Here is a 14769-nt window from a genome sequence, read left to right as displayed (position 1 = left end):
GCTCAGGAAGAGCTGGCAAAGGTCGGCGCTACCTTTGAGAGCTGCCAGGCCCTTCTTGCCCTCTCCATGTGTCCCCTGCCCAGCTCAGGTCCTCTCCTGCCTGCACTGCGGCCGGCAGGGTGACTCCATCTGGAGCTGAGCCCCACAGCGACGTTGTCAAGGGGGGATGATGGCAGGGGGTGACCCAGTGGCAGGCCCCGGCGCAGTGGGAGAGGGCTGAAATACCATCCCCAGCTGCTTTGCAAGGGTCCCCCCGTCGTCGCTGCGGTGGGGGGCTTTGGGCTGGTCTAGCGCGGCAGGCAAGACTCGCTGGGTGCTGCCTGGAGGTTCTGCCCGCTCATCGCTATTCCCTAGGGATTTCCCAGGGCTCCTCCACCGGCGCCCCGGGGCTCCTTAGGGGGAAGGGAGGAAGGAGGGCCTTTGAGCCTCTCGCGCCTCGGAGGGCGCTTGCAGCCAGCCCCACAGCTCCTGAAGTCGCCTGCAGGGCATCAAGCCAGGCCAGCACGGACGGGGAGCGCAGCGCCTGTCCTGGGCAGGTGACGCAGCGTGCAATGTTGTCAGCACGTCTAAAGTGAAGACGAGGACAAATAACCTCCGCCGTGCTTGCCGAGGTGCCACCGCCTCCACCGTGCTTGCCAAGGTGCCACCGCCTCCGTCACGCTTGCCAAGGTGCCACCACCTCGGCCGTGCTTGCTGGGGAGCGCACGCCCCCCCCCCGGCGAGCCAGCACTCGGGAGAAGCGCTCAGGCACGAAAAGCCACCACTGAGCAGCGTCACCTCCCGGGAGTCTGGCCCCGGCGGCCGGCAACACGTATTTAGCGTGAAAGCGAGCGCCGCGGTCGGCGCTGGCTCCGTACAAGCTCTGACGCGGCCTGTCTGCCTTCTCCCTCCGCAGCCTGGGGCTGGTTCTGCCTCCCTACAGCACCTACTACATCCAGGCCAACCTCAGCGACCAGATCCTCCAAGTGAAGTGTAAGTAGCCCCTTCCTTTTCCTCTTGCCCTTTCTCACATCCTTTCACCCTGAAACCACCCCCCCCCCCCACCACGAGCTGGCACTGAGAAATGACTGTCGGGGTCAAAAAATAAAGCAAAGCTTGCGCTATGAGAAGGAGACAGGAGTAACCGTTAGAGGACAGAATAAGAGCTGACGGGAGATGGAGGCGCACGTCTTAAAAGGAAGCGGTGAGCTGTGATGCTGGGGCTGCCCCCCGCCCCGGGGTGCCAGGGTTTAAATCGGTACGCTTGGCCTCCAAAAACCCCAAGCCCCCAGGCTAGAGCCAGGTGTTTGCCGAAGAGCCAAGGCGAGCCAGCCGGCCCAGAGGAGCCAGGCTGCAGCGCTGCGTACTCGCTTTCGGGGGACTAGCCGATAATTCTGTAGCAGCCAGTGAATTTGAAAGCCTGTGAAAGTTTGCATGGATCTTTTCAGTTCTTTTCTTTATTAGTAGCAGTATTGCGATTCTTTTGGGGTTTTTGTTCGTTTGTTTGTTTTGAGCCACTGTTATTTTTATGGTTTGAGTTTTGGTTGGTTTCTGGTTTTGATTTCGTTTCTGATTAATCTGTGTACTTGTGTGTTAGCCTGGCCCCCCGCCTCCCTCTTTCTCTCTCCCTCCCTCGCCCTTCCCGAAGCCTTTTCTCCCGCCACGGGACACGCTGCTCCCGAGGACCTTGTCCTGCGGGGGACCCTTTCTCCTGTCCTCCCCCTTAGATCCCCTCCCAGCTCCCTCTCCTTGGTGGCCCTTGTCTGCGGCAGCAACCTCCTTCCCCGGTGGCTTCGGGGCTTGTCCCCGGCGTCCCGCCAGCCGTCCCCCAGCACCAGCGGCGGGAGCCCCGGGACGCCCGCAGCGAGCCCCGTCCCCGGCGGGACCCCGCGGGGCGGCCGGCCCCGGGACGAGGCCGAGGGTCCCCTTCGCCGGGCAGCCGCAGCCGGCCCCGGGTCCGCCGTGCCCCCTCCGTCCTCCCGCTCTCCGCCTGCCCTCTCTCCCCCTCTGTCTCTTTTAACCTCGACTTTTTGCATGCCCTGCTAACTCAGTGAGAACATTTCTATATCAAGACTGTTGCAAGTGTTTGCTACTGACGCTCATTTTCCTTTCGAGTATTGGATGTATAGCTATATATTTCTCTAGTTATATCTTTGCATTTTTGTTATTACTTCACTGTGGCCTTTTATTTCTTTACTGGTGTTTCTTTCCTTTTCTTTTTTTCTTTTTCATGTTGTTCTTTGCAAGAGGTTTCCTTTTGGTATGATTATGAAACACAATATTTTTATTCAAACAGCGATTGAATAAAATATTGTCTGTACCCCCTTCCCCCTTTCCACCCAACCCCCTTTTTTTTTGTTTGTTGTTTTTTTGTTTGTTGTTTTTCTTGCTTTCTCTCTATGGTGGATTCACACAGTACCAAACATCAAAATGAAGGGCAAGTATTTTCAGTCTTAGACCACTAACCCTCACCACCCCGTCCCCTGCCCCGTGTCCAGTCCCTCCACCCAGCCCTGCCTCCACGACTCTCCCCACCTCTCCCCAGCCTGCTTGCCCATCTCCCTGCCCGTTTGCCACGCCGAACCTGCAAACCGCCACCGAACTCTCCCTCCCTCCCTTCCTCCTCCTCCTCCTCCTCCACTCCTCCAGCTCACCCTTTATTTGGAAGCAACATGTCTTGTTACGTTCATGAGAGCTTTATCACGACTACTCCCCCACTCCCTTCCTGCACATCGCTCAGAAATCCGATCTGATATCGTTTCAAGAGCCAATCTCATACGAAACTGTTGCGTTTTTTGGATCGACAAGGTTTTTCGTAGCTAGTCTGATTATCCTGCTCTTCCTTCGCCAAACCCTGTTCTTGTTCTTCTCTTCCCTCTCTCGCTCCCGCCCTCCCACCCCCTCCTTGCTCCTCTGCTTCCTCCCTCCTAAGACAACTCAACCTGAAAGGGATAGGGCTGTGCAGGGAGGGCAGCGGGGGGAGGCGCCGGGGGGCTCCCAGGGGTGCCCGGCCCCGGCTGCCCGGGAGGGCGAGGCGTCCCCACGAGCAAGGCGCTGCCAGCTGAGCTTGAACCCAAAGTCCCCATCAAGCCAGGTCTGAGGGCGCTGAGCCCTGAGCTCATCCCTGGGGCCAGCGGGCCACTGGTAACCCCAGTGGGGCGTCACTGGTGCGAGCCAGGGCAGGACTGAGCCCGTGTCGCCGCGATATACAGCCCGTCTCCGGAGCCCGGGAGCCCGGAGAGCCCCTCCGCAGCCCCGGGAGCACCGTGCGGGGCCAGACCCAGACCCCCTCTCGCCGCCACCGGCGCGGCCCGGCGCCGCGCGCGGGCAGGGGACGGCTGCGGGAGGGCAGAGGACGGGACGGGACAGGACGGGGCAGGTCGGCGGGAGCCACGGCACGCGCTAAGGAGGGTCAAGTGGCCGCTTTTCACCCTCAGCCCTGTTCTATCAGCCTTGAGTTGCCTCTTCCCAGCACCCCTGTAATGGCAATGCTGATGGAATAAGTACGAGTGTTTTGTACTCCTTTCCTCCTCCTCCTCCTCCTCTCATCGGCTTGTATCCAGCCCCTGCCTACGGTCCCTCGGAGAACAGCAGTCCAACCTCTGGCTGTGCCGCCCTGCCGAGGGCCGTGCAACGCACTGGGGGCGGCGGGCCGGCCGGCCCGACGCGCGCCCGCACCCCTCCGCCGGGCGCGAGAGCTGCTGCGGGTGAAGGCCGCTGCCAGCCCCGGCCGGAGCGCCGCCGCCTCCTCGGCCGTGCCGGAGGGCCTGCTGCGCCGAGCCCCGGCGAGCCGGGCGGGCGGCCCCGGCGTCCAGCGGGCCAAGCGGGGCCGAGGCGGCGGCGGCGGTGGTGGCGGCGGCGCCCCGGGGCCGCCCGGGCCGCCCGGCCTCGGGGAACGGCGTCTCCCGCCGGGGCCGGCGCCGCGTGGCGGCCGCCGGGCCGAGGGAAGGCGGGAGGGAGGGAGGGCAGGAGCGGCGTGCGGCCGAGCCGCCGCCGGCGGGAGCCCGCAGTGCGTTGCGCGTCGCTTTGATCCCCGGGGCGAGTCTCTGGTTGGACTGTCTTCGTGAAGGTCCCCGGTTTGGCCGTGTTGATGCCTGACAACTATTTTGTTATCGCCACAAATTGTTGTAGCGATTCTCTTCCGCCTGCAAGCGTAGCATGCGGTTCCTCTCCCTCGTTGGTTCTCCTAAGAAGAGAGAGACACCCCTACGACCTGCCGAACATGCATATATATATATATATATGTATATAAACGTGTGCGCATATATATATGTGTGTGTGTGCGTATGTGTGTATATGTGTATACGCAACTCTACCGCCCGTATCCGTACCTATACAACCGAGCCAAGCTGCTGCGCCGGCACCGCAAACGGGCCAATTGGAGCAAATCGGCAAATCCTCCCGCCGCTGGCAAACATATTGGCTGTAACTTTCCTTCCTGGGCGGCGCGAGCTGCCGACAGGTTGCCTCTCCTTTCTCTCTTGTTACCCAAAGCCGTAAATTGTCGGGCTGCCTCTTCCCGTTTCTCCTCTCTCTCTGTCTCTCTGGCTGTCTGCGTCTCTCTCGCGTGCCCGACCCCGAGCGCCCTGGCCTCCTCTGAAACCCCTGCCGGATAACGTTGCCTTTCTGTTGCAGATTTTGAATACCTGCTGCCAAACAGCTTTGAGTCGGAGGGACATGTATTCATTGCGCCCAGGTAGCTTTGCGCGTGAGCTTGCTGCGGTGTGTGCATCCGCCCGCCGTCTCCCCGCCACGCCGGACCCCCCCTTCACCTCCTCCTCCTCCTCCTCCTCCTCCTCTGGCGGGGGGGGCTCGCTCGCCTGCCGGCCCCGTTTGCACCCCGCTGCCTCATCGCCCCCCCCCGCCTCATCGTGCCTCGTCTCCCCCCTGTCGTTGTGTGTTGTCGTACGCCGACGGTAGCTGCCGCCCGGGCCCCGGGGACGCGGCCGTCCCCGGCCGGCAGCGCTCGTCCGTGTGTGGCCGGTTGCGTGCCGCGCGGTATATATGCGCGCCGTACAGCCCCGTGCGTACGTGTGCATATATAGGTCTAGTTTCTGAAAATGCCCGCGGAGCAGCCGACCGCGCCGGGCGCCAGGACAGGATGGCGGCGGCATCATACAGTCCCGTCGGCGAAGGCCGCGCTCGGCAGGCCGGCCCCGGGGCGCCGAGCCAGGCCGCTGGCGGGGGGGGGGCCGGCGCCTCCCGGGCCGGGTCTCGGGGTCCCAGCGACCGGCTGCGTCGCCCGGCCCTCGCCGCCCCAGCCCGCCACCCTCCGCCCGCCGCCGTGGCTTCTCGCCCCGCCTGGGTGACCGGCGTGGGCCGAGTCTCCGAGCGGCAGGGCAAAACATGGGAAGGAATCGGGTGTTTTGGGCTAAAAATTGGGACTCCCCCCCCACCATGCCTGGCCCAGAGGTTTGGGAAGGTTCCTCAAACGCAGGCCAAAGCCCTGGCGGAGGGGACCGGTGCAGAGCCGGCACCGGCGGGAGGAGGAGGGCGCGACGAAGACGCGGCCGAGCGCCGCCGGCGCCAGCTGGGCCCGGGCGGGCGGTGGCGCGGTTAGAGCGGCCGAATGGCCTCTTAGCGGGCGCTTGTGTGGTCGCAGCTCGGGGAAGCCTCGGGCGGGCGGGCGGCAGCACCGCGGCAGGTCGGCCCGGCGCGGCAAGGCGGGCGCCGAAACCGTAGCCGGCGAGCAGCGTGACAGGGGCGTCCTCCAAAAACCGGCGAGGGGGAGGGCGGCGGGCGGCCCCCCGCGGGCCGGCCCGACTGTATGATCCGCCACCGATTCTGGTCTGGCCGCTGGTAATTTTCAGAAACCGTTCTGTGCCATGTTTTCTCTCCGTGGGTGCGCGCGCGCGTGTGTCCGTACGCGCCGGCGTGGAGAGAGGGGGCGGCTGGCGAGGCGCGCGGCCGCGGAGCGCCGGCTCGGCCCGCTCGCTCCTTGGCGAGCTCCTCTCCGCCGCCATCTTGTCTCTCCCGCCCTTTCTCTCTCCTCCGAACGAGACGTTGCCAGGAGCGGGAGCTTGGCGGAGGAGGCCCGAGGCGGCAGAGCCGGGCCCGTCCCTCCGCGCTAGGGCGTCCCTGCGGCCCCCGCCGGGGCCGGGGAGGCGGGTAGCGCCGGGATGAGGAGGGGGGAGCCGCTCCCGCCGCCGGCGGCCGCCGGCCTCGCGCCCGCCGCGCGGAGCAGCCAGGGCTCGGGGACGCCGCAGTTGGTGCCGGTCCGTGCGAACGGGGATGCCATCGAACGCCGCCCCGCCGGGCTGCCGGCCCGGGCTGGCCCGGACGCAGCACCTGGAAGCCTCCTCCGGATCGGACGGCGGCGGAGCCGCTCGCCGGGGACAGGAGCAGCCCCCCGGCGGCCGCAGCCGGTGCCCCCCGGCACCGCTCCGAGCCCTCCCGAAGGCGGGTGGCACCGAGCGGCCGGCGCCGCGTCTCCGTGCTGGGCGGGCCGCTCCGGGCGCCGCGGCTCCCAGGGAAGCCCCCCGACGCGTCGGAGTCGGCCCCAAAGGGCGGCGGGGCGCCTGCCGAGCCGAGGGGGCCCTCGGAGGCCGGCGGCGTGGAGGGCGACGCCGGCGCGAGAAAACTGACGGGGGGCCTTTTCCATCCTCGCAAACCTCCCCGTCTTGTCACCCCCCCCCCATGCCAGAGAGTATTGCAAAGACCTCGACTTGTCGGATAACAACACCGAATTCCTGGAAAACTTTATTGCCCTCATGGAAAAGGTGACCCCCGACTCCAAGCAGTGTGAGTAGCCGGGGCCGGCGGCTCGGGGAAGGGAGGGCGGTTTGCGGGAGGCAAGCGCGGCCGCGGCGCTGAGCCGTCCCCTCCGTGCCGGCGGTTGGCCGCGGCGGAGCCGGACGAGCCCGGGACGGGCGAGCGGCGGGTGCGGCGAGGAGGCCTGGCTCTCACCACCTCCTCTTCCTCCTCCTCCTCCTCCTCTCCCGCTTGCTCCCAAGGCGACAACTTCCTCCTCCACAACCTGATCCTGGACACGGGCATCACGCAGCAGCTGGTGGAGCGGGTCTGGAAGGACCAGGACCTCAACACGTAGGCAGCGGGCCGGGCGGGTGCTGCCGCTGCGGAGCCCGTGGCAGGTCCCCCCTCCGCCGGGCCGGGCAGCGCCGTGCTACCCGGCCCAGCCCGGCGTTGGGGCCGTGGCGCAGCGGCGAAGGGGACGGAGGGGAGGGCGCTGGGCGGGAGAGCGAAGCCCCGCTGACGCCCCGCGCGCCCGTCCTCCTCTGCCCGCAGGTACAGTCTCCTGGCCGTCTTCGCGGCCACCGATGGGGGCATCACCCGCGTTTTCCCCAACAAGTGAGTGTCCCTGGGGGTGCGCGCGCGCAGCCGGCGGCAGGGCCGTCTCCGGCGGGGTCGGGGCCCAAACCCCGCGGCCATGGCTGCTGCCCCGCAGGGCTGCCGACGACTGGGAGGAGGAACCGGAGCCCTTCAACGCCAGCTTCTACCGGAGGAGCCTGGATAACAAGGGCTACATCTTCAAGCCGCCCTACCGGGACGGTGAGCGCGCGCGCGGGGACGAGCCGGCGGAGCAGAGGGCTGCGCCCGCGTCTCCCCCAAGCCGCCCCAGCTCCCGCTGGGGTCACGCCGGCAAGGCGCCGGGGCCTGGGTCCGGGGCTGGCGGAGGGGGGGGTCCGTGTGTCTGGAGGCGCGCGCGGCCTCTGAGCCCGCCACGTCCCAGGCACGCGGCAGGCGAGCCCGGAGGATGCTCGGCGGGAGCGTTTCCCAGCCCCTGGACGGCGGGGTAGAGGTTGGCCGCTCGCCCCGCGGCTGCTCCTGCCCCGCTTGCCTCCTCATGGCTGCCCGTCGCCTCCGCAGTCGGCTACCGAGGGCTGGACCTGGAAAACAACACCGTCGGGATCCTGGTGAGCACCGCCGTGGAGCTCAGCATCGGGGGCAAGACGCTGAAGCCAGCAGGTGGGCAGGGGCAGGCCGGGCACCGCGCGCCGCCGGGCGGCCCTGGCCCCGCGGCACCCTTGGCGGAGGCCTGACGCCCGTGCCCGCCGGCCGCGGCACCCTCTCTTCCACCTGCAGTGGTTGGAGTGAAACTGGACCTGGAGGCCTGGGCAGAGAAGTTCAAAGTGCTGGCGAGCAACCGGACAGACCGGGACCAGCTGGGCGCGCGCAGGGTACGGTCCTGGGGCTCCCGCATCGCCCCCCGCCGGCGCGGCCCCGGGAACAGGGAGGGTGACCCCTTCCCTTCCTCATCCCTGCACCCCGGAGCGTGTCCCCTCCCGCTGCGGGAGCGGGGGACGGTCAGGCCACGCTAACCCAGCCTTCTGGCCACGCTTCGTCTGCCAGTGCGACCCCTCGACGAGCTGCGAGATGGACTGTGAGGCCAACAACAAGGTGGGTCGCGGGGTAGGGTTTGGGGGAGCTTGCCCCGGCGTGGCTGGTGAACCACCACTAGGCCACCAGGGTGGCCTGACGCTGCCCTCTTTCCCCAGGACCTCATCTGCGTCCTCATCGACGATGGAGGCTTCCTGGTGCTCTCCAACCAGGAGGATCACTGGTACCAGGTGAGCGGGGTCCTGCCGGGGGCCAGACCACAAACGTGGCTCTGCCACGGATGGGAAAGAGCTGCGGGGCCGTGGGGTTCAAACCCCATTCAGTCTCACCACCTCCTCGCTCCTCTGGGCTAACATTGGCTGGGTGAGGACAACCAAAAATACTCCTGTCCTGGCTGCGTGAAGGGCGTACGCCGTTAGCAGGGAGCTGAGACCTCTGAACTTGTGTCACATGTGCCGTTAGGCAGCCCTGCTTGAGTCCCCATCGTGGGAGACGGGCCCAACCGGCAGCCCCGTGTCTGCTGCTGGGTGCAGACTCCGTTTGCGTGTCCCCTTCCCAGGTGGGCAAGTTCTTCAGCGAGGTGGATGCCAACCTGATGTCTGCCCTCTACAACAACTCCTTCTACACCCGCAAGGAGTCCTACGACTTCCAGTCCGTGTGTGCCCCCGAGGCCCAGAGCAACACGGGCGCTGCCCCCCGCGGCGTGTTTGTGGTGAGCGCCCACCGGCTTTCTCGCGGGCCGCCGCAGCCACCTCGAAGCGCGGCCAAACGCAGCGGGTGCCTCCAGCGAGCTCCCAGCACCTCTGCGCGGTGGCACGGGGGCGAGCACTTGTTTCCCCCAGGCCGTAGGGGAGCTGCGTCCGTGCGGGCACCTCTCCGCCAGCTGTTCCCAAACCTGACTCACGGTCGGAAAAACGTCCACCCCAAAAGCACGGGCGGACTCAGGCCTGCTTGCGATAGCGGTGCGGCCGTGGATGGAGGGCAGGCTGGGAAGAAACCCACCGCGCGGTGGCCTGGCAGCACTTTCCTCCTGCAGGGCAGCTGTGTGTGTGCCTCCACCCATGGGGAACTGCGGCACGTCCCCAGTGGCGGGCACGGGGCAGCCGCAAGGTGCCGTCAGTTGGGTGGCAGCCCAGAGCGGTGCCAGCACCCACATATGGTCAGGAGCACGTGGTGGCCTCGTGGCCGCTTGCACGGGCGCTCGCGCCTCCCCCGTCGGGTCTGCCGTGCCTGGCCCAACCCTCTGGATGGAGCCCTGGTCCCAGAGCTCATTGCCCCGCTCTTCTTTGCTCCTAGCCCACCATGGCGGACTTCCTCAACCTCGCCTGGTGGACCTCAGCTGCAGCCTGGTGAGTCCCACCTGCGTTTCATCCCCGCTCCGAGGTCCGGGGCGAGCGGTGCCCACCCGTCCCGCGGGGTGGTTTCTGTTCGGTCGGGCGCCGTCACGGGGGAACCTCCGGGTCCCTTTCTCTGCGGCTAACCAGGCCATCCCAGCGTGGGCACCGCCGCTGCCCGGCCCTCTGACGGGCTTCTGGGAGAGCTACCTGAGCACGGCGGTGGCCAGACGCCGCCAGAGGGCCCTAGCTCTGGCCGGGCACCCCGCCAAGCGTGCAGCTCGCCACCGGACCCTGCCTGTATGCCGGCGATGGGCAGCACGTCCGAGGGGCCGCGTGGGCTCACGCGGCCGCTTTCTCCTTCCCGAGGTCTCTGTTCCAGCAGTTCCTGTACGGCCTCACCTACAGCAGCTGGTTTCAGACAGGTGGGTCCCGGGCTGGATGGGCAAGGGGCATCCCTTAGGGATGACGGGTGGGATGGGCTGCTCCCGGGAGCCGGTCGGCCTCGTGGCCCACCGCGCGCGTGCCCCGGCGCAGAGGACGTCACGGCAGACAGCATGGAGTCCAGGGAGACCAGCTGCATCATGAAGCAGACGCAGTACTACTTCAGCACCGTCAACGCCACCTACAACGCCATGATCGACTGCGGGAACTGCTCGAGGTGGGTTTGCCCGAGCCGCGCGCATCGAGTGATGGGACGCCGGCGTGAAATGCCTCGGAGCCGCGGCTACCCGGGCGGCAGAGACGGGAGGGGGCTGCATGTCCCGTAGCGTCCCCACGGGGCTGCGGAGCGAGGGTGACGTCCCCAGGGCTCCCCCAAGCAGCGTCTCGGGTGCGTTGCTGGCACGAGGCATCCACGGGTGAGGGGCGCAGGGGCCGGTCGGCACCAAGGAAGCAGGGCAACACGAAGCCAGGCGCTGCCATCGCACCCTCGCAGGCTCTTCCACGCGCAGAGACTGGCCAACACCAACCTGCTCTTCGTGGTGGCCGACAAGCCCATGTGCAGCCAGTGCGAGTCTGTCAAGCTGCTCCAGGCGGAGATAAGAGGTATCCTTTGATGGCCGGGCTCCAGATGGAGCTCCAGACGCCCACGGAGGTGGCACCGAGCCCCGGGTGACGCCAGGCAGAGGTCTGCTGTTGTTCAGGTGCCCCTCGGGGAGGGCACGAGGCTCGGAGCAGAGGGAGCTGCTCCTCGGTGGGAGAGCGCGGCACTGCCCGCCGCGGCAGCCCAGCTGGGCACCGGCCCCCACCACCCTCTTGGGCCCTTTTCTCCCGTTGGTTCCTTGACCCGCGAAGCTCCCCCGCGAGACCCAAATCAGTGTGAGCTGGTGGACAGGCCCCGCTACCGGAAAGGCCCCCACATCTGCTTTGATTACAATGCAACAGTATGTAGGGTCTGGGGGGGGCACCTGGGGCAGCAGGACCGGGGTGGGGGGACAATGTCGTGGGAGGCCCTGGGGCAGCGGGGCGATGGGGTGCCCTCCTGGGGGGGGTCAGCGCCGTGGGGGTCTGGGGCAGCGGGGCGGTGGGGTGCCCTCCTGGGGGGGGTCAGCGCCGTGGGGGTCTAGGGCAGCGGGGCGGTGGGGTGCCCTCCTGGGGGGGGTCAGCGCCGTGGGGGTCTGGGGCAGCGGGGCGGTGGGGTGCCCTCCTGGGGGGGGTCAGCGCCGTGGGGGTCTGGGGCAGCGGGGCGGTGGGGTGCCCTCCTGGGGGGGGTCAGCGCCGTGGGGGTCTGGGGCAGCGGGGCGGTGGGGTGCCCTCCTGGGGGGGGTCAGCGCCGTGGGGGTCTGGGGCAGCGGGGCGGTGGGGTGCCCTCCTGGGGGGGGTCAGCGCCGTGGGGGTCTGGGGCAGCGGGGCGGTGGGGTGCCCTCCTGGGGGGGGTCAGCGCCGTGGGGGTCTGGGGCAGCGGGGCGGTGGGGTGCCCTCCTGGGGGGGGTCAGCGCCGTGGGGGTCTGGGGCAGCGGGGCGGTGGGGTGCCCTCCTGGGGGGGGTCAGCGCCGTGGGGGTCTGGGGCAGCGGGGCGGTGGGGTGCCCTCCTGGGGGGGGTCAGCGCCGTGGGGGTCTGGGGCAGCGGGGCGGTGGGGTGCCCTCCTGGGGGGGGTCAGCGCCGTGGGGGTCTGGGGCAGCGGGGCGGTGGGGTGCCCTCCTGGGGGGGGTCAGCGCCGTGGGGGTCTGGGGCAGCGGGGCGGTGGGGTGCCCTCCTGGGGGGGGTCAGCGCCGTGGGGGTCTGGGGCAGCGGGGCGGTGGGGTGCCCTCCTGGGGGGGGTCAGCGCCGTGGGGGTCTGGGGCAGCGGGGCGGTGGGGTGCCCTCCTGGGGGGGGTCAGCGCCGTGGGGGTCTGGGGCAGCGGGGCGGTGGGGTGCCCTCCTGGGGGGGGTCAGCGCCGTGGGGGTCTGGGGCAGCGGGGCGGTGGGGTGCCCTCCTGGGGGGGGTCAGCGCCGTGGGGGTCTGGGGCAGCGGGGCGGTGGGGTGCCCTCCTGGGGGGGGTCAGCGCCGTGGGGGTCTGGGGCAGCGGGGCGGTGGGGTGCCCTCCTGGGGGGGGTCAGCGCCGTGGGGGTCTAGGGCAGCGGGGCGGTGGGGTGCCCTCCTGGGGGGGGTCAGCGCCGTGGGGGTCTGGGGCAGTGGGGCGATGGGGGCCCGGGGCGGTGGGGCCACAGGTGAGGGGGTGCAGCGGGGGCCGGGGGGGGCGGTGGGGGCCCCTGCCCCACGGCGGTGCTGCTGGGGCGCCGGCGCGCCCCACGGCCCCTCTCCCTCTTGCCTCCGCAGGAAGATACCTCAGACTGCGGCCGAGGGGCTTCGTTCGCCCCCTCGCTGGGGGTCCTGCTGTCTCTGCAGCTGCTTCTCCTCTACTGGAGCGCCAGCCGGCACCCGCTGCCCTCGGCCTCTTGCCTTTAAGCGCCCGCGCGGCCGACCCCTCCATGTTTCTTTTCTTTCACACGCCATCTCCATCCCCCTTCCAGGCGTGGTGGGAGAGGGAGCGACATCTTCTCCTGGGCCCGTCGCTGGGGTCCCGGACCCTCCTGTTGGAGCCGTTCGCTCCGGGAGCGACACCGGCCCTCCAGCTCTGTCCCCCCGGACCTCCGGGGCTCTCCGTCGCCGCGCCGCCGGCCCCATCCAAAGAAGAGGGGGCCCCCCCCACCTCGGGGCTGGGGTCGCGGTTGGTGTTTCCCCCCCCCTCCCCGCCACCCCGGACTTCGGCTGGGTGACACGGGTGGCAGCTCGCCGCGGAGGGGAAAAGGCCAGGGGGGGGGTCTCGGTGCCAAGCGGAGCATCGCGTAGCCGCCGTCCCCGGGGCGCTGCTCCTGCGGCGTCCTCCATCCGCCGCTGCCCACCGCGGCAGCGCCGCACGCGTCCCCGGCGGCGGGGGTGGGGGGGGGGCTCCATCCCACCGCTCACCTTAGTCCAAACTGCTCATATTTTTTTAGCCTGAGGATTTTAAACCAGATCTTTCTACATCTAGTTTCCGACATTTCAGCCTGGAGAAATACGGTATTTATTGTCAGCGACGAGGACACATGAAACAAAACAAAAAAAAGGAGGGAAAAAAAAAAAAAAAGGAAAAAAAAAACCCGACTTGACTCGACTGTCCTGGTCAGTCTTATTTATTTCAGCGGCGAAGGCCGTAGCGGGGCGGCGGAGGGGGGCTCCGCCGGGCTGGGGGCTCGGCGCTTCGCCTTCGCCAGGCCGTCGCCTCCGCCAGGGCTCGGTCGAGCCCTCGGCTCCCGCTCTCGTCCGCTCTTGGGGGTGGGGGGGGGGGAGTGATTTTTTTTGTTGTTGTTTTTTTGGGGGGTTCCCCCCCCCACCGCCTTTTCCGTTCTGCAGATCACTGTGAAACCTTTCCCGTCGCCCTACGCCGCCCTGGGCGGCCCTGCTCTCGGCATCCCCCCGCCAAAGCAGACGGCCGGCGGAGCGGGGCGGGGGGGACGGGGACTGGTGCCCGGCTCCGGTGCCGCGGGGGGTTTCGGGGGTTGCGGCGGGGTGGCGGGGGGGGGGGAGGCCAGGGTCACGGGTGCCGATTAGCGATGCGGGGGGGGGTAATTACTGGTCATTCTGCTTGTAGCTTCTGCGGTGTGCGTGCGTTTGGTCACTGTGTCCGGGAACTGTGTTTGAGCAGACGGCTGGCTCTGTGTTAGCGGGCGTGTGCGTACTTCTGTAGTCTAGTTCGGTGCTCTTGGAGAATACCGCCACCTATACAGAACTATAACATATATACGTATATAGTCGCTTTTCAAGCGGAAGGCGGCGCGGAGGGGAAGGACGGCGCGGCCGGCCCGCCGCCGCCGGCAGAGCTCCTCTCCGCTCCTCCGAAGGCTTTGGGGCTCGCAACGGTTTCTCTTTCTTTTTCATTTGTTTCTTTTTTCTTTTTTTTTTTTTTTTTGTACAGAAGGGTTGGAAAACTTCAAAAACAAACAAAGCCGACAACAAAAAGACAATTTGTAAGATATCGTGCGTGTGACTCCTTGTAAAATATTTTCAAATGGTTTATTACAGAGACTCAGTTATTAAATAATGTTCATATTTTCACTTCACAGGCGGCGGCTGTGTTATTTCCCCGCGGGGGGGGCGGGGGGGCCGGGACGCCGGGGCCCCCTCCCGCTGCGCCCCCTCCGCGCCTGCCCACCTGCCTCCCTCCGTCAGCCCCCCCCCCCGTGTCCGTGTCCCCCGTGGCTGCCCCGGCCCGGGCCCCCACGACCATGCCCCCTTCCCCGTGTCCCCGCCACGGCGCCGGTGCCACGTATCCCCCCCCCGCCGCTGCCCCCCCCGAGGACTACATCTCCCAGCAGCCCCCGCGCGCCGCTCGCGGAGGCCGCCGGCCCTCCCCGCCGCGCGGCCCGCCGGGAGGGGTAGTCCGGCCCCGCCCCGCCGGCGGGAGGACTGCGCGTCCCGGCGTGCCGCGCGGCCGCCGCCCCTTTCCCCGCCGCCGCGCGTGCGCGCAGCCGCTGTTTGTCCGCGCCCGGCCTGGCCTAACGGCGCCGAGCGGGGCCTCGCCGGGGACGGGGCCCGGCCGCGAGGGGTCTTGGGGCGGCAGCGGGCCCGGAGCGGGCCGCGGGGGGGCGGGCCGGGCCGGGGCGGCGGGGCCGGGCCGGGCCGGGCCAGGCCGCGGCCGGCCGGCCGGGAGCCCCTCGCTGCTCCGCCGCCGCTGCGGGCCGGGCCGGGCCGGG

At 68.4% G+C, this 14769-nt stretch overlaps 1 protein-coding gene across 2 annotated transcripts in view; it reads left to right on the top strand.

Annotated features, from left to right (window-relative positions):
- Window positions 1–13123, top strand: part of CACNA2D2 (calcium voltage-gated channel auxiliary subunit alpha2delta 2) — a 263927-nt gene extending 250804 nt beyond the window's left edge. The window contains exons 22-39 of one of the 2 annotated variants that reach the window (XM_068907174.1): window positions 896–972; window positions 2396–2416; window positions 4615–4675; window positions 6623–6720; window positions 6933–7023; window positions 7225–7287; window positions 7385–7488; window positions 7807–7905; window positions 8023–8117; window positions 8290–8337; window positions 8436–8507; window positions 8837–8989; window positions 9574–9626; window positions 9981–10036; window positions 10149–10272; window positions 10549–10658; window positions 10908–10996; window positions 12374–13123. In XM_068907174.1, the coding sequence (XP_068763275.1) occupies window positions 896–972; window positions 2396–2416; window positions 4615–4675; window positions 6623–6720; window positions 6933–7023; window positions 7225–7287; window positions 7385–7488; window positions 7807–7905; window positions 8023–8117; window positions 8290–8337; window positions 8436–8507; window positions 8837–8989; window positions 9574–9626; window positions 9981–10036; window positions 10149–10272; window positions 10549–10658; window positions 10908–10996; window positions 12374–12502 (1543 nt within the window). In that variant the 3' untranslated portion in view covers window positions 12503–13123. The remainder of the gene's footprint in view (window positions 1–895; window positions 973–2395; window positions 2417–4614; window positions 4676–6622; window positions 6721–6932; window positions 7024–7224; window positions 7288–7384; window positions 7489–7806; window positions 7906–8022; window positions 8118–8289; window positions 8338–8435; window positions 8508–8836; window positions 8990–9573; window positions 9627–9980; window positions 10037–10148; window positions 10273–10548; window positions 10659–10907; window positions 10997–12373) is intronic. The other variant, XM_068907175.1, reaches the window with a different exon arrangement.
- Window positions 13124–14769: the final 1646 nt, after the last annotated feature.

This window comes from Struthio camelus, chromosome 14 (assembly GCF_040807025.1).
Source record: "Struthio camelus isolate bStrCam1 chromosome 14, bStrCam1.hap1, whole genome shotgun sequence".
Taxonomy (NCBI): Eukaryota; Metazoa; Chordata; class Aves; order Struthioniformes; family Struthionidae; genus Struthio; species Struthio camelus.
The sequence above is the reverse complement of the archived record's forward strand: the minus strand, read 5'-3'. Positions and strand labels throughout refer to the sequence as shown.